This window comes from Uloborus diversus, chromosome 2, assembly GCF_026930045.1.
Source record: "Uloborus diversus isolate 005 chromosome 2, Udiv.v.3.1, whole genome shotgun sequence".
NCBI classification, from domain to species: domain Eukaryota; kingdom Metazoa; phylum Arthropoda; class Arachnida; order Araneae; family Uloboridae; genus Uloborus; species Uloborus diversus.
In genome coordinates, this window is record NC_072732.1 from 115,162,372 (window position 1) to 115,181,586 (window position 19,215).

The following is a 19,215-nucleotide window of genomic DNA, read 5'->3' on the forward strand; positions in this document are numbered from 1 at the left end:
ATCACTTGGTACTTCTGCATTGCTTACTGGTGTAAATTTTTGAAATGCTAAATCTTCAAGTGTTTTAAAGTTTTATGCAACATTGAATAAATATTTATTGGAAAAAAGAGCTGTTTTCAGTAATATTCTTTCTTTTGAAATTTGGTACATTTAGGCTTTCCGTCTGGCATGTCCTATTATGATCTAGATGAAGCTCGCACCCATTTGAATGATGTTATTACTTTTTTACAAGATGTGACTGCCAGCAGCTCAACATCACTACAATTAATGTGGAAGGTATGTATTTTCTATTCAGTTAAACATGAAACCTCCCACCTTTCAAGTCAGAAAAATCTAATTTAATAATAAATTAGTAAAATTAGCCTTGACTTACTTTTTTTCGTGCTAAAATCTGTTTCTTAACATTTACAGGGCTGTCAAGAAGGGGGGGGAGGCAAGCCTATGTATTGCACAGGGGCCGGTGAGAGATAGGGGGGTTCGCAAAGCGGACCGAAGTAAAAAAAAATCCTCTACCCCTTTTTTTTCTGAAATTTTTTTAACTTGAAACAAGTTTTTCTCATAGAAAGTTAAGATTGCAAGTTTTCAATCGAAGTGAGTTCAGTAATAGTGATCAAGTTCAAAGTAAGAAATTCCATTTGTCCTTATCTTCATAGCCTCTATTGACGGCATTAGCCAAAAATAAGTATGATTTTTTTATGCATGAATTCCAAGGCTAAAAACATAGTTTCTGTTTGAAAGATAAGCAGAACTTTAGTAAAATGGACAAGGGGCAAAAAAGAAGACTTAAAAATAAGCGCTTCCATTTTCAGTGTTTGAAACTCAAAACATAGGCAAACAACGTAGTTCAAAGAAAAGATTTTAAAATATTCATTGATTTGAGTTTTAACATCAGTGATACAAACTGAAACTAAATCTAGTGTTTCTAGAGTAAAATTAGTTGCCCAAAGGAAATATTTTGAAAGAAGCATTCCTCATCAAAGTGTCTAGAACAGTCTTACAGTATGTCTAAGAGAGGTTGTGGCACTGTATTTATAAGAATCAGTGCTGGATTTACCTATAAGCTAAACAAGCTCTATAGCTTAGATTCCCCGCTTCCTTGGGGGTTTTCAACTCTGGAAAAGTTGCATGATTCGATCCCAAAAAAAAAGGAAAAATACATTAAAAAATAAATTTTACTGTCACGTGCTTGAATACCTTAACAATTTGGGAAATTTTTAACTTCTTCAAATGCAGGAAGGGGATGCCAAAATGTTCCAAATTCAGCTCCTTGCTAAATACTGCATCAAAACTGTAAAAAGCATGGTTATGACGTTGCTGTAACATATTGCTTGCTTGAGATATATTTTCCTGACTAGCATGTTCATATTTTTCAATTTATTTAAACATGAACTCTGTATTTTGAAAGTTCTTTTGTTATTGCTTGCTTTTATATTACTTCTACGAGGAATATAAAAGCAAGCAATGGGAGAGATTGGGAAGTACAAATAAATTGCTTTAAATCATTTTAATTATTCTAGAGGTCTTGAAAATAATTTTAAATTTCTGAATCTGCTTGAAAACTGCTTCAATTTTATTTATCAGGGATATAAAGTATGAATTGTCTGAATGGTTAGGGTGTTACTTTCTCATTACCTATTTTTTAAATATTTCCACCATTTCTTTTAAAGCATTTTTTAATCTGGACCCTTTTTCAGTTAATTTAGTGTTGTGTTTAATGGTGGTTTGAAGGGACGATCAAAAACTTAATGTACTGAAGTCGATGTGAGTAAGTGACAATGCGTTATCGTTTCTCCTCCCTCGCTCTTTTTCCACTCTGTCGATTGATATCAACAATTTGTAGAACCACGAGCAATTTTTATTTTGTATTGTCTAAATTTGCAATTGTTTGAAAAAGTTTTTGTTTTCCTATTTTTCCCTGATGTTTTTTTAGTTAGTATTACCCCGTGTAAGGCCTCAAAATCCAGAATGTTTTAATGTATTTTTCAAAAAATTATCCGTGTTAGAGGCTCCCGCACCCTTTAAAAAATTGCCGATATTCTACCTTCAATACAAAGGAGGTCCCAGCATCACTCTCTTGACACCCTACCTCTTCCAACTTAAAAAAAAAAAAGTCTAGAGAATTTAAACAAAAAAAAAAAAAAAAAAAAACATATACACACGGAGGGAAAAGCACACAGTGAGGAAAAATCTTTAAAAATGGACTGTTTTGCTATGGACAGAAAGCTATTCAAGCTGCAAAAGGGTCTTCCGTGCCTGAAATAGTTTAGGGCTCTGTTAAGTCTAAATCTGGTTCAGTATGCAAGTGTCTCTTTTAAAAAGTATTACAAAGTTTTAATTAAGAAGCATCTTAAATTAATTTTAATTGAAAAAACAATTTTCGGTGAAATAAAAAACGTTTAAGATCCACTGACAATATTTCAGATATTTTGCGAAAAGGAGCCTAGAAAGAGGAGGTTAAACGTTAAAGTAAAAAGTAAGGGCCCTCAAGAAAGTTGCATAGGGGCGCATAAATCCTGTCGACGGCCCCGAAGATTTATTGTAAAATATTTGTTTTAACACAGCGTTTTCTATCTCTACTAAAGATTGATGATATGCTAAGTATATAAACTTCCTTCATGTTTAAATGGTTAAACTGGTGTATTCAGCACTTTTTTCACTTTGTTTTCACTACTTAGCATAATTTATTTTACTTCTTTAATTAGCATAAATGTTATTATTGCTAGAGACACCATGTTTTGCTCAAAATTCAATTTTCAACAACCTAAAACTTTGATGGTATTTTGGATCTAGATGTTTTTACTGTGTTGGTATTTCTGTTTATGAGTTGTCTGTAAATGATCACGTAGGAATTTGCAATTACAGCACTGTTTTGTTCTGGTCTAACTATATTTAGACCATGTATGTAAATATCTGTGCATTGCATGTATGTTTAGATTTTTTTAAAAATAAAATGTATCCTTTTAAATTCAATTTTTTTTTTAAATTTGTATTTTAAATTGTTTTTATTTTTAATGTAGGTGCAGGGAGCTTTTGACTATATTGAAGGATTTTATGTTAGATTTCGAGATCTGAGTGGAGGAATCCAAAAATACAATATAGTTACTATCTTGAATGCAGGATCATCATCTTATATTTTGACAGACTTAAAAAAGTTTACAAAATATGAGCTGTTTTTAGTGCCTTTTTATAAAACTGTGGAAGGCCCTCCAAGCAACTCAAAGATGGCTCAGACTTTGGAAGACGGTACTGCTTTATTCATTTTTATTATCTTTCATGTATGCACTGTTTCTGTATTATTGTATTTTTAAATGATGAACTTTGTCTTACTGATAAATATGGATGTGTATATTTAAAATTGTACTCTGATACCTAGAAGTAGAAGTTTTATTTTTTAAGCACTAGTGTAGTTGAGATAGAAGGCTTGAGGATGGTGTCCCCAACTTTTTTGTTTTAATTCAAGCTTCCCCTCCCCCCTACATTTCACTTTAAATGTGTTTTTGGTTTTGATAACTCCATATTGTCGCCTCAGAGCAACAGAAGGATATCTTACTTTTATTCCTGGGATTAGATGTTTTACTGTTGCTCTGAGGCGACGATATATCCATCAGAGGGCACCTCCCCACCTTAATTTCGAAGATTACATTGCTGATTGTAAATAATGGTTAAACTTGTGCAAGAAATATTTATGAATGTGATTAAAATTCAAAATGTGGTAAAAATTGTAATGTCTTGTTCCAAAAGCAAGAGCTTGTTACTGAGAATTTATGTGAATAAGTGTCACATTAATAATTCTAGTCAAATGTATTTTTGAAGTAACTTAGTGACAGCAGGGGATGCATTGACCTGAATACATTGCAGCCAGACTTTTATTTTTCGGGGTCAGACGGGGGGGGGGGGGGCTGCCCTTGAGAAATCAATATATTTGCATAAATATGGGCAAGTGTTTTGTTGTTTTTCAATAGCATATGCATGCTTTTCAACCCCCTGAAAATTTTTTGAAATGATAGTCTTGAATGTGGCATATCAATAGAGATAGTATGCTATTTTTATAACAGATGAAAGGCAAAATTTGCTTCACTCTGCTTTATCTTTCATGTAACTTAATTGAACTTTATATATATATATATATATATATATATATATATATATATATATATATATATATATATATATATATATATATATATATATATATATATATTGGTACAAATCATCTGGCACAGTCTCATCACACACTGTCACTAAGTCTCCCCTTTCGACAATATCTAAAGTCCATTTAATATGGTAGTTTTATTTTTTGTCATTTTCGTTTTCTTGTCTGGATTTCGTGTGCTTTGTTGATTGCCAAAAATATATTCTTCAAAATACTATTGCAAATTTGCTTTTTTTTTGGTATCTACTCCCCCCCCCCCTTCTTCTTTGATGCTATTGATAGTTTTAAACATGTTGTAAATGCTTACTTAGGAAACTTCAGTTCTTCCAAAAAGTTTATTGACATAAGTCGTATATTTCTATTGTCTGAACATTTTGAAATTATTTTCATATATAGTAAGTTAATTGTGATTTATGCCATTTTAGTTGTTTAAAAAAGTTTCAGGATTTCAGTCTAAATCAATTTTGAGTTTTCCACATTCTAATATTACTTTGGGAATAATGGAAATGTGTGTTCTTTGTGATTAGTTTTAAAAACTTAAAATTTTCATATGCAGTCATTTAACTAATATGGTAGTTCAATTTACCTCTAGTTCCATCTGCGCCTCCTGACAATCTGCAAATTAGAGTGACTGGTCCAAACAGTGCTACAGTAACTTGGTCTCCACCTCCTCCTCAGCATCGAAATGGCATTCTTCAGGGATATTCTGTAAGCCTTTATCTATGCTTTGTTTTGTATGTGCAGAAATTAATTACATGTATTTCCTTAAAAATGTATGCCCATTTAAAGTCTTTTTTTTTTTTTTTTGTAAATGAATAAATTAAGAGAAAAAATATGATGTTAAAAAAAAAAGTTTCAATAAAATCTGAAGAACATGTCACATTCATATCAGAAATGTCTTTTAATTACTCTAAAATCACTTTGTTTTTGTGAGGCTTAAATTTTTGCGATTTTCACTAAGTAGCCAAGGCTTGGTGCCAATGATGCCTTACTTTTATGTTCTAGTTTCGAACTCTGAAATGAACCCTTTACTGTATAAGTCAGTTCAGTTGATGAATCAGTATTTGTAACGACCTCAGCTATGATCATTTTCAGATGTAATGTGCTTCACATACATTGCCTAAAACCTTAAACTACTGTATATGGATTAAAAAGAAGAGAATGAGTGTGCTAGATGCTAAAAAATGTTAAGCAGAAATAAAATAATTGTTGATTATTTTCTGCAATATGAAATATTTTTATCTTGCCACAAATGGTTTAATTTTTAATACTTTATTTTTTCTCATTCTTCAAAAGTTGGACTCTCAGATTACTCCTTCATTTAATTACTGGCAATGAATTTTGAACCTTTTTAGTTTTGATGTAAACCAAGCATTAACACCAAAACTAAGTGTTTAAGGTCAACCTCAGGGCCGCGCCGCCCCTATGTTCAAGGTCGTGTGGCGCACGACGGCGCCAGAGTCAAAAAGGCGCCAAGCTCTACCAATCAAAAATGCTTCAAATGGGGGGGGGAGAATCTCCAACCAAAAAAAATTTTTTTTTTTAAAACTTTTTTTGTATCTATAAAAGTAGCGGTGAAATTATACTACTCATAAAAACAAACAATCCTCCTTGCTGCCTATCTATAAGGAAAATCATTGCCTTGTTGGTGTCTGAATATGCAATTCAAAAACGCAATCGTTTACACTGAAAACACATGATGCTAATTAGCATTTTTCTTCATATGTGGAGCCATGAATGTTATTTCGGTATGTCAATAATTTCACAAGGTTGAGCATACAAAGCAGCGCAAGAAATTTGCTATTCCCCAATTTGGTTCTTGCGGTGTATATGACATATTATAATTCATGCAATATGTCTTTTTGTGATTTTTAACTATTGTTCGTGGTTCATGGTAAATCCACTGCATCATGTTATCATACATTAATATATACGGTAAGCACATTTGCATATTATTTACTTAGTGCGTAAAATGCATATATTGTAGACAATAATTTAGATAACCTTTTTAGTTCTGAAAAGTAACAACTTGACCATAATTACTCAATTCCTCTACCCCCTTTTTCTTCAACTATTTGTGTATAAAATTAAAAAAGAGCTTTGGACAATGTGTTTGTTTTAGATATTAAATTAAATGCCTTTTTAACGATTCGTAATTCAGAATTATTTGTTTTACCGGCAAGTTTCAGTTTCAGATTTTAAAGTGGAATATCCTCTACAATATTATCCTTCAATTTAGAATTATAATCAATACCCTCCTATTCCGTGGCGCAACCAGAAGGGGGTAGGGATACATAGGGCACCTCTCTATGCCCCTCCCCTCCAGACTGCATAGTTGAATGTTTTTCAAAAATATTTACTATTAAAGGGTGAAAAAAATTTGTCTTTGGAAAACAAAGTGATTTTAATAAGGAAAAAGTAATGATGTTGGGGTAAAACTTTAATTTCTTTTAAAAATAAATCTTTGGGTTAAAAATTCTCACTAGTTTCAGCTAATTAGTCAGCTAATCCATTTCCGTCCTATTTCTTTTTTCTTTTCCTTATTATTTTTCTTTTTTCTAGTTCGCCTAAAAATCAAAAAGTTTTCAAAATGCCACTCCGCCGAATCCCCCCCCCCCCCAAAAAGACTCAAATTTCGTTTCCAGACCTTTAGCTTCACAAAATTTCGCGAAAACTCCCAAATATGAAATAACATCGCTTGAAACTCCGTTCGAAAATCACTTAAAATTGTGTTTTTAGAGCTTCAATTTTGAAAGATTTGCCGGCCCTAATGTTACTAAATATGGTCATACAATCACGTATTTAAAACTTCAATTTCAGAAAATATTCGGACAATGGCCTCCGAACCTCTTTCCTTAAATATCATCAAAAGTTAGGTTTTTCAAACATGACTTACGAAAAATTTAAGTTAGAATAGCCTCCGAACCACTTCTCCTAATATCATAGAATGCTGCTTGGGTTTTTAGGACGTTAATTTTGAAAAATTTTCCAGGAGGGATCTACAGAATTTCATTCGCATAAAAATCTTCAAAGTCGTCTACAATTGTGTTTTTGGAAGTTCAATTTCGAAAAATTAGAGGGGAGAAAAGGAATTGATTTATATCTATTCTTCACAAAAAAAAAATGATTTGGTAGAATCGCAGAGTTCCATTCCATCCCATATTCTAACGTCAATAAATATGGCCTATAATCAGGTTTTCAGGCTTCAATTTCTATAAATTTTCGTGGAATCCCTTGTACCCTTTTCCCCCATAACATCACCAAAAACCGTTTAAAATTGCATTTTTCAAACTACAAGTTTCAAAAATTTTCCGGGAAGAACCCTTGTAGCCGTCTTATTAAAAGATATTTTTTTCAATTTGTGCCCCCCTAAACTATTTTCTAGTTGCGCCACTGCTCCTGTTATGTTTTGACAGGCATAAAAGTTTATTAATTGTTCATCACTTAGAGATTGGATAGATAGTGTAAACACATATGTGTTAAAATATTTTCTTCTTCCAAAAGGTGTTATATTAGCACATCAGAGGAGCTGCTCAGCTCGGAATAATTTCGAGATATGAAGTCAAAACGTACACCATATTGCGAAATTAAATATTCACACATTTTTTGTATAAATTAAATGCCTTTTTTTTTCATTTTATATTTGTCTACAAAACCTCTCTCCAGGTGTGAACTATATTTTTCTCGAATGCCAGAGCATAAAGGCGCACGAAAGACATTTGCACGACGGCGCAAATCATGCTTGGCGCGGCCCTGGTCAAGCATTTACCTTAAGCATATTTGAAATTATGCTTATTATTACAACTCTTTTTATGATTTTTATTAAATTTATCGAATTTATGTTGCAAAGTACCTTTCAAGTGTATAGTACAAATTAAGAAAGTAAATTTTGTTCTTTAAAACACACTTACTATAAGTTAAGAACAGTTATTGTAATTCATTGCTTTATATTTTTGTGTTCTTTACAGATTAGGGTTTTGGATAACTCGTCTCAACTTTATGCCCAAATAACAACAAATTCTACAACAACTTCTGTCACTCTAACTAATTTAACAGTTGGAACCACCTATAATATTAAAGCCGCAGCATTCACCTCATCTGGTATTGGGCCATTTTCACCTTCAATCCATCCTAAAATTGGTAAGCTTCTGACTATTTTGCAAAAGTTTCACAACATTCTTGTAACTCGCACAATGTAGGATTATTTTACTGTGAATTTTATTTTGATGGAACCAGAAAATGTTCTCAGTGGTGGTTATATAAACTTATTTTTAGATTAGAAAGACAGAAAAGTTTGTCTGTTGGTATATTTACAACAGTGTCTTATGCCTTTATTAATTTATTTTTTTCATTGGGTTCCTGTCAAAAAGTACATTTTTTTAAAATTTATGGAATTATAGTCATTGCAATAGCTGCTAAAAATGCAATTTCACTAAATAGTTTTTTTCTACCTGCAAAAAAACTTTTTCTTTTGTAAGCAAGGAACTTGTTTGCCTTGCAAAAATCAAAATTTAACAATGTTCAGTATACATCTTTTAAATATCGACAATAACTTTACAGATGCGTAATGCCAAAAAGGTCTTTTCTTTCCATGCCCCCAAGTAGAGTATAAATATATTTATTCAACATTTAATTCAGACTCGAATTTCTACTGATAGCCAGTTCTCCAATTATGGGAAAAGGGGGGGGGGGAATCTGTGCGAAACTATTGATATTTCTGTGTCAAAATTATGACATTTTTGTTTGAATAGTATATCATCTTATTTTAAAATAATTTTTTGATATTAAAACACCTCAAACAATCTGATCAAATCAATATGTATATTTTAGAACCTCCATTTAAAAGACATTTATATACATAGTTTTATCTTTCTTGAACATAGGTGGCTTGTATGGGGGCATCAACTGTCCCCTTTTCAGGATCCATTGAATAATGATTTTTTTTTTACAGAGTGAATTTATTTATTTCACAAAAAAAAAAAGATAAATAAATAAAAAAATAAAAAAAAAAATAATAAAAAAAGTAAAATCTGTGACCTACTTCCCCCCATTAATTCTAATTTGAATTCCGAAACTTTGAATTCAAATTATGTTTTTCGCAATCACGAGTTGCGACAAGACCCTACTGATTAGAGTTATTGTTTCTAGAAACGGCTCCCCCCCCCAAGCATGTCCCTCCTCCTGGGTGGTTACGTGTGTATAGTTGTGTGTAGGCTTACGTGTGTGCACGTAGGCGTGTGTATGTGTGTAAAGGCGTGCGCACGTAGGGGAGTGTATATGAGCATGCGTGTGTAGGACATGGACGCCACCGCCCAGCAAAAGTGGATTCCGGTGGACAGTGCTCAGGACCAGCCACGCCGCCGCCGGTGGACTGTGGTGCTGCAGCCCTGGTCCAAGCTGAAAAAGGAACCGTAACGTCAAGGACAGTCAAATGAAAGCAATAAGCAATCGTGATTGCTCAAAAATGAATAAAAAAAATATATAAAAATGCACGTAAGAATACTAACACTAATAATTCCAAATTAAAAGAATTTTCTTATGTTATTATTTCATAAGAATGAAACTTTGAATTGGAAGGATTAATAGACTTTTCTCACACTGTTTCATAGGAATAGAACTTAGAATTAAAAGAAGGAAGTGGCTACTCAACCAAATTTTTGAGGCCCTGTTCTACATTTTTTAGAATTTATTCAATCAGTGAGGTTAAATCCAATAATATTGCCAAAGTTTATAGGGGGGAAAAAACAACAAATCAACTTCAGGGTGACCACCCCTAACCCCAAACACTTCTTTTGACCCCCTTCCTTTTTTTTTGACTCTCCAGTCACTTTTGGTTTTGAATATGATTGTATCTACACATATTAAAAAATGCTTTTAAATTTTAAACCAAGATAAAGAATGTTTCTTTTTTTTTTTAAACAGATTACGGAGCAGTTACTGCATTTGATGGCAAACCAACAAGTGTTTCTGACATTAATGATGTCATAAGGCAACCCTGGTTCATTGCAGTCATTGGTGGTATCATATTCATATTATTATCCATATTTTTCATCATCATGTTCATCAAAAGAAGAACAGCTCTGAAAAAAGGACTACAAGCTCATTTGAGTGGTAAGTTTCTGCAATTTCTTGTCTGAACTATTGTTGAAAATGGGGAATAAAGAAATATGAAATAATTAAAAAGCAGAAAGTTGGGTTTTGAGATGGGGAAAATGTGTGCTGGTTGGTCTGTCCCCCCCCCTCCCACCAATAACTTTTGTGTAAATAGACTGATTCAAAGAAAAGTTTTTTGTTTTTTTTGTTCTAAAGGTCTTGCAAGGATACTTCATTCCAATATTTTTTCTTATTACTCATTCCTATTTACTTTTTAATTTGAACAATTTTTCGTTCAATCTTGAACAGTTCAAAATTTTTTTAACATTATTACTTATGGGGAAATTTAATAGCAATATAATCCCAAACTTAAAGGTGGATTTGCTTCAAACAAACTTTGTTGAAAAAAGCTCTTAATGAAGAGCATATATAGAACAGGAAGTTTTTTGATAGAGCTGTTTTAAGGTTTTAACTTCAAAAACAACAACATGAAAAATTATTTTTTGGCACCAAAAAATTGAACAAATCATGCAGATTCTGAATATATTCTTAATTTTTGGTTTCAAGACATAAAAAAAAGTTATTAATAAAAAATTGAAGTTCCATATCCTGTAGACTAGACATTGACGCAAGTCAGAGATAATATGACTGAATCAAAACAAAATTAATTTAAAGCACAAATGTTTTTACCAGGGCCTGGAAAGTGGGAAATTGACCACTCCTGACTCTTAGAATTTTAGGGCCTTCGACTTTGACTCCTGTTCTCCAAAATCTGTCCAAGTCCGACTCTTAACTCCTCAGTCTTGTAGAAATACAGACACTCAGTGGGAAAATGACGGAATCTGACTCTGTGAATTTTAAAGCCTTCGACTCCCGACTCCTTTTCCCCAAAATCAGTCCAATTTCGACTGCACAGCTCTTCTCCGTCTCCTCAGCCTTGCCAGAAATGTGGAATCAGAGTGAAAATGACTGACTCTGACTCTCTTTTGAAGCCTTCGATTGCTAACTCCAACACCTTTACCACAAAACTAGTCCAATTTCGACTCCAACTCAGATGGGTTTCTACTGTGACTCAGACTTGGTTTCTACTGTGAAATAATAATTGTTACAATAATTTATTTTTATTTTCATTTTAAAGTTTTAATTAATTTTATATTTGGCAACAGGAAATAAATAGAAATTTGGAGTGTTTTTTTAATCAGAAAAAAAGAGCTGTACAGACAATTTTTTATTTTTGGTGAAAACTGTTTATTTAAGAGGACATTTTATTATTTACTTATTTTCTAAAGTATATTTGTTTATTTTTAGTCTTGGCAATGAGGAAGAAACAATTTCTGATTCTATATTTTGTTTTTGGAAATCATCTTAAAATGTTAATAAGGTACAATGACTTAATATGCAGTTTTAGCCAATCAAGAAAATATTGATCAGATGCTAGAAAATTGATGTTGGTATATGGGAAAGTAGACTTGTTTAGTTCTGGACGAAACTTCTTGAAAAGTTCATGTTACTATATCAGTTTTGGGAAAATATTTTGATTAGAGCAGGAAAAAATTATTGAGACTGAGCAAAACAGGTACAACGTTATGTATTGGGTTTCATAAATTTAAATCAGGCTTTTTTTTTTTTTGTTTAAAGCAAATTATTTTGATTTAAGTGCTATAAAGGTTAAATTTTTGTACAAATGTCCAGTTTGACTTTCAATTTTTTTTTCTTTTATGTACAGGCTTTCTCACCTTTGTATCTATCCCTTCCATAACTGAACATTACCCAAATCTCATTTTAGTATATTACACTATCTATGAACACATCTTGCATAACTGGTGCATAATTTTTGAATACTGGAACTAATTTTAAGAAATAATCCTGGTAAAAATTGGTGCTAACAAGCCAATTTAGGTTCTTTATAGTGCCTAATTTTTACCAAGAGGATTTCTTGAAATTGAGTTCCTAGAATAACACGTGTATTAATATGGATCATGGTTTTAGAAAAATTGAAAAACTTTTGTATTTTGTTTTGTGTGTTTCTATTTACAACAAAGCTTTCTTGTTAAAAAGTATGAGGGAACTGATTTTTGGAACACCTTTTGCATTTTTATTCATAAAGTTACTCTTGTATAAACATTTCTATATAATTAATTTTTAATTATTAAATTTCAGCTTGTCCACCCCATAAACCTGAAGATGTTCGGTAAGTTGACTTTTATGATATGATAGTTCATGGAAAATAAGCGTATAATACATTACTTAAAGACATGCTATGGAAATTTGAAACATTATTATAATGCTTATCTATTACATTACGTTCTATAACTCCCCCCCCCCCCTTTTTTTCTTCCACATAATTTTGCCCTATTCATTGAAAAATCTGTCTTAAATTTGCCATTCTTAATGAATGTCAATATATAAAATTAATGAAAAGAATTGAAGAGAAGTGAAAGTTTCAATCAGCAGTTGTACCCTTGCAAAACAATTTGTATTTAAAAAATATTTTTACATATTAATGAAAAACAATGTATGTATTAAGATGTTTAAGCTTTAACAATTAGAATTTTGAAATCAAATCAGGAATCATTTAACAAAACTTCATTTTTTTCTAGATTGTACTTTTGTTGTGTTTTATTAATTAATTGAGGGTAAATAACTAACACATTTAATTAAAAAACCTTTATTTTAATGAATAAAGGTTTTTTAATAAAATGTAATTAAATGTGTGTGTGTATGTACTTATTTTATTTTATTTTTTTTAATATTTTCGAAAATTGTGATGTTAACAATTTATGATTTATAATTACAACTCCACAACTTCAGCTACACAATAATTTTTTTTTTTTTAATCTCCAGGAAATTCTTTTAAATGGAAAAGCTACGGATTTTATAGTTAATCTTTAATGCTTTAATATGCATGTTCTGGTGGCGGTGTGGTTTCTTCTTTAACCCATCTAACATCTCTTTACTGTAAATCTTATGTAGAGTTGGGGTGAGTGCACGTGAGACTCTCTGGATTAATCAAGCATGGCATCCTGCCCCTTCAGGAAAAACTTGCTTACCTGATGATAAACTGCTAAATAATGTAAATGCTGGAGTGGATCGTAGTTACATAAGGTATGTATGTAGCTTGGTTGCTAAAACCCAAGTGTCATGCATATTCTCATCATTACAAAATATAAATTTACTAAATTACTGAATGTTTAAGTTGAATAAAAAACTGCTTTACTGGAAAAAAAATAGCAATTGTTTGCAATTTTGTTCTTTCATTATGTTATTTATTTAACTTTTACCTCTAGTTCAAAGGTAAACACACTAATATTAATTTATTTCTGACTTAATATAGTCGTTCTCTCTCTTTCTTTTTGTATTTGCAGCAAATTTATTACTTAAGTTTTTTTTTCTTCACCTTTCTATATTATTCTTCACTTATCAACTTTATTAATTCATTTGACATTAAAGACTCATTTCTGTCATCATAAAGAATAGACTCTTGTTCTGCATGTTTTCATTGATTTTTTTAAGAACTTCTTATAAATACTTAAATTTATTGCGAAAACAAACACTATATGCCTTAAAATTTTCTGGTAATTTGTATGGTTTATTAACCATTTGCATACTATGTTGATTTGAGCATTAAAGACATTCAATACCGATTTCTTAGAATTATCGAAAACAGAACTTTTATTTTTACTTGAATTCAGAATTCATGAATAATCTAAATTAGGAAAAAGATACATTATTTATTCACTCAAATCAATTATTAAACTAGAATTATCTTGAAGTTGAAAAACATACAAAATGCTAAGAAATCTATTTTTCTCTAATTGTGTAGTGTACTTTAAATTTTGTAGAAAGTTAAAATTTGATAGCTCTACTTTATTAATGCATAAAATTGTGAGTTTTTCATGAAAATAATCTTGAGTGTATGGTTTTGCTTTTTATTTTACGCTTTATGCTTTTATAGGATTGGAATCCTATCTTCTTAACTGTATGCATTGATAAAGGGGTTCCTTGTAACTCCAAAATACATGCCAGTAAATTTTATTGCTATTTTGTGTGTTTCATTGCCTTGATTTTCTATTTTGTTATTTCTACATATGGGTAATATTCTTACTTTTCATTACCAACCACTTCACAATCAGTTCCAAGGAAAAAAAAAATGCATAAGCTCAAGGATACCATCTGACTATAGGATTGCTCAGCAAGATCCAGCCCTTTAATTAATTTTTTTTTAAATTCTTATCAAAGTTCATAAATTTTTTCATTCAGACATTCATCCATTCAAAACATTACTGTATTAATGTTTTGAATCTGAATCTTGTATCCATCAAAAAGCAGATAAAGATTTTATTTCAAAAGTGTTGGAAGAGATTTTGGTTCCATTGCAAAGTAACTGTAACATACTAAATGTTTTATTAAATGAATACTCAATACCAATGGAAGAAATCACTACATTTTAAAAGAGCAGACAATCACAGAATTTGCCATTATTGTGGTTTTGCTTTGGTGACTATTGCATTGGCATTTCATTTAGGATTTTAAAAATATTATTCAGTTAACACAGTATATTTCATTAATAATAGATTTAAGCCCCATCCTTATTGCTTCACAGAGCTGCCATGAGTAGGTAAATGGCAGTATCTGCAGGAATGAGTTTTCAAGATATTTGAAGAAATGCATTTTGGATTCAGTATTAACAATAGGGAAATATTGGAATTAAACTTATTTTTCACACTTTTTTCCCCATCAAAACCAAGTAAGCAAGCTTGTACAATAAAGCTAACGTTACAGTAGGTGACAAAATGAAAGAAAATGAAAAATCTGCAATGAGAGTCTTTACATCTTTTAACAACGTTACCTACCACGTCAGTCACCAGTGACTGACGCTGATCTGTTTGTTCAGTTTTCAGTGAACTGACTGTAAACTTTTCCTTCAGGTCGCAGGTTTCAACCTCGACTAACACCATAAAATGTGATAAACTAAAAATTATAGTGTGATTAATTTCAGGACTGTATCATTAATGTACTTAAAACATTACTCATCAAAAATTTGAATGTATTTTCTTGAAACAATTTAAACAAAAAAGTGGCTATTCTTCAATATCTCCACACTGAATGGTATTTTCTCATAAATGCTCCTAGCAACTAACATGTTGAAAGATTTTTTTAATGAACTTTGCTGAAACTTCTTTCCCAGCATGCTACAGTTACTGGTAGACAAGGAAATAATAATTTAAGGATATGTTTTACATTGATCCCAATTAACCATTTTCAAGTCATAAGAAGCCCCCCCCCCCCTTTTTGAAGCCTTATGCTGTTGCCTTTTTGCTCAAAAAGGGCTATTGCTATATCTGCCATAGGCTAATCACACTTTTGTTTTAGTTCATAGATTTGATGTCGCAGTGAAATCTCATTTCAGTGGATACTTACTTATACAATGAAGCATCCATTTTAGCAAAATAATGTTCAGTCTTGTTTTAATTGTCATTACCTTTGCCATCCATTGAACTTCATTGTAACAAGATTTAACTGTGTATGAAACTATCAATGCACATTATTGTGCACTCTAGCTTTATTTTCTATGTAATATAAATGAAAATTTCCCAATGTTAGTAATATTTAGTATTTTTTGCATATATGTGTGTTCATTTTCAATGTTATTTAAATTTGTTGTTTGTGATGCATGCGTTGTAGCCTGTTTTAATTGTTATTTACAGCTTGTATTCCCCTTTTTTAAGCAGTGGTGGAGCTTCAGATTATGCTGAAGTGGACACTCATAATATGACTACATTTTACAAAAAGGAACTTCCTGCAGTTCCTGCTCCATATGCAACAACTACTTTGATTAATCCTTCAGCAAGGCATCATAGTGGTTCTGTACGTAACACAACTTGTCCTCTAAGTTCTTGAATTTTCAGTAATTGTTATAAAAACAAACATGTTAGAAAATTATTCATGTATTAACGATAAATCGGAAAGAATGCAACTTTTTGTTCTGCCAAAAAAAAAAAGCAGAAAATGCAAAATAAATGTAATGATAGTACCAATTGAAGAGGTGGCATATTTTATAGTATTTTCTAAACCTTTATAATCGTGCACATTTAAATGAAAAACTCCATTGAGATGTTTTTATAATTTTAAATTATTTTCCTTTATACAACTATAAAAGGTCATGCCAGTTTTACATTGATTTCAAAGGCATTCAAAATTAATGCTGTAATGATTTTTTGAAGAGTATATATTTTCACTTCATAGATTCCATTTGGCACTGGATATAAACTATTTTATTTCCAATATTTAATAAATTGTTCACCAGTACACTGTATAAAATGTATGTAAAAAAATCATTACAAATTCAATTATGTTCCTGCAAAAATCATACTTAATCAGAAAAATTAAACTTACTACAAATAAAAAAAATCAATGTTAAAATTAAAGCAAAAATACAATAAATAAATAGGTACGCTTAAATGTAACAATTTATTTATTGAAACTTGCTAATGATAGCATTGCGTAAGTGGCTAAATATTTTTTTCTGGGTCAATGCAAAAAAAAAAAAAAAAAGACACCCCTTAAAGTCATTCCTATATATATGTTACGGCCAAAGCCCGAAATCGGCCAGTTCGTGAATTGGCCAGCCAATTCGCGAACTGGCCAACATTGCTGAAAACTTACCGGCCAAAGCCCGAAATTCTCTTCATTTCGGGCTTTGGCCGGCCAATTCGCGAAGTGGCTATGGGCGATCGGCCAAAGTACGAAAAAAGAAATGAGGAGCAGACTGTTTTACACAATTTAAAAAATGAAGTATTTTGAAATGAGTACTTCGATGTAATATTTTTTTCTAAAGTACACTTGCTTCAAAAACGAGTTCAAATATATGTGATACCTCTTTGTTGAAAAGCTTGAAATGCATAAAAATATCTCGTGTTATTCTTTTCCGTATTTAAGCCATAATAGATATTATTCAGTGAAAGTACATGATGTAACAACGTGATAGCGTAAAGAAGTACATTTGCGCCCTTCAAATGAGCGAATTATATCTTAAATAAATGCGTTGTGTAAAGTGTGCGAATGCAAAGGTAAATGAAATTAAGGACGATCGACAGTCTTTTTCTGCTCCGTAGACTTAATTTTAAAGATCCTGGATCACATTGTACCAAAAAATATCGCTTCAAAAAATTTTAAATTATTTTGGAAAGCCTCCATAATAAGGGCTCATTAAAACAAATAAAAAGCGAAAATAGTTGTGTTGTTAATATTATTTAAGGACATTTCTTTAATGCCGCTTTTTGTCAAACTTCCCCTACAACATGTCCTTATTAATACTTTATACATAAATGTCATTATATTTATTTTAATTTTCTCTTAGCATTGTTTTTTCCTTTATAAGCAGTCCAAATTTTTTTGAATCAATATTTCGGAAGAGAAAGCAATCTAGAAAATTAAGCATATTTTCCTTACATTTAAGAAAGGTTGTTCTTACTGTCATAGTATTTATTTTAATTCTTTTTTTTTTTTTTTAACGTTTTCACGCATGCTTTACTGCATTTATTTTAAGGCTGAATTGATTGCGTGTATTTTAGTTGGTTTTCTCTTCGTCTATAGCTGTATTTGCAATGCGAAGTTTTAATTCAAAACTTTTTCTTCTTGAGGATGCGGAATTCATTTATATAATTTACGTTGCGTATATTTGAGCTAAATTCTTTTTTCTTCTACGGGGGATGGATAAGCGAGATTTTCCTTTGGTTCTAGATACAATGTGTTTTTATTTACCTTCTCTGCGAGGAAGGCGAGAGAGCGGGATTATCCTTTAAACGCTTTCGTAAGAAAGGTTATATCGCTAATCGACCGGAGTTCGCTTCGCTCGCAAATCGATTGGATAAGGAAGCGTGGTAACTGGGCGAGTTTGGAGAAAAAACTACATTCTATTAATTATTTTACATTTTAAAGCAACTTTTTATGTATTTTAATGTCTTTTTCATGTAGCAAAATATTTTACAATTGCAGATTTTTTTTAAATAGATTTTCTTAAAGAGTATACGCATTTCAGTATAAGAAAATGATTATTTTGCATCAGAGATGGGAGGGTGGGGGGATTTTGATTTATTTAAGAACCTTCCTTTAAATTCTTAGCACGGGAATCGTCATGCGGGTATAGCTTGTAATTAATAAAAGTACTCTCATACTTTTCGAAATGGCTTGTCGCACCAACGCAACGGTGTGAATAGACCGTGAGTACAGACTAATCGCGTGGACTCAGCGCAAAACATGCTAAATTTCCCATCTTTGCTATCTCGTTTTTTAATTGTCAATTCTACACAAATGAAAGCAGAAAGAAAAAAAAAACATTTGCAGCTTCTCAAATTTTAAACTTTCTACTTCCAATAAAGCATATTTCAAGAAAAAAAAATCAGACATGATTATTTAATTAATTTCTAAATGGAAACAAGTTCATATTATTCGTGCAATAAGTCCTTTCCAAAACGTGTGTTGCCGAAGATTAAGTTGCTATATTTGGATTTTCATCACTACTTTATAGCTAATTTTTTAGTCATGACTGATTTTGGCTTGGAGATTTTCTGTGAGATGTGGTTTTGTAGAAATTCGGGATTCAGAGCGATTTTAAATAGAACCGATTTTAAATGGAATTCTGGGGAGGGGAGCACACGCTAAATTCCTTACTTGTGATTAGGTTTGGTTTCAGAATGAAAATTATATTTAAAATTTGTGTCACACACACTGAAAGGTTGAGAAACACAGCCTTAGGCTTAACCTTAGCTGGGACCGGTCAAGTATTATGTAGGCGGAAAGGGGAGACTAAGGGCTGCTTATTTTCTCTGACAAGGGAAGTGGGGTCACAAAAATTCTTGGGTAAGCATTAAATAATGAACAACAAAAAACGTGGGAAAAGAGCATCCTGTGACGCACAATATGGCATAAAATCTTATATAAGCAAAAAGGGAAGGGGTATAGCGCAT

The 19,215-nt window shown here is 31.5% G+C and overlaps 1 protein-coding gene across 1 annotated transcript in view; it reads left to right on the forward strand.

Moving 5' to 3' along the window:
• The window catches only part of LOC129216000 (roundabout homolog 1-like), a 51,494-nt gene that overhangs the window by 16,988 nt on the left and 15,291 nt on the right, over window positions 1–19,215 (forward strand). Inside the window, exons 8-15 of the mRNA XM_054850135.1 lie at window positions 155–276; window positions 3,018–3,243; window positions 4,746–4,861; window positions 8,122–8,293; window positions 10,076–10,264; window positions 12,407–12,437; window positions 13,220–13,351; window positions 15,979–16,114. Of these exons, the coding sequence (XP_054706110.1) occupies window positions 155–276; window positions 3,018–3,243; window positions 4,746–4,861; window positions 8,122–8,293; window positions 10,076–10,264; window positions 12,407–12,437; window positions 13,220–13,351; window positions 15,979–16,114 (1,124 nt within the window). The remainder of the gene's footprint in view (window positions 1–154; window positions 277–3,017; window positions 3,244–4,745; window positions 4,862–8,121; window positions 8,294–10,075; window positions 10,265–12,406; window positions 12,438–13,219; window positions 13,352–15,978; window positions 16,115–19,215) is intronic.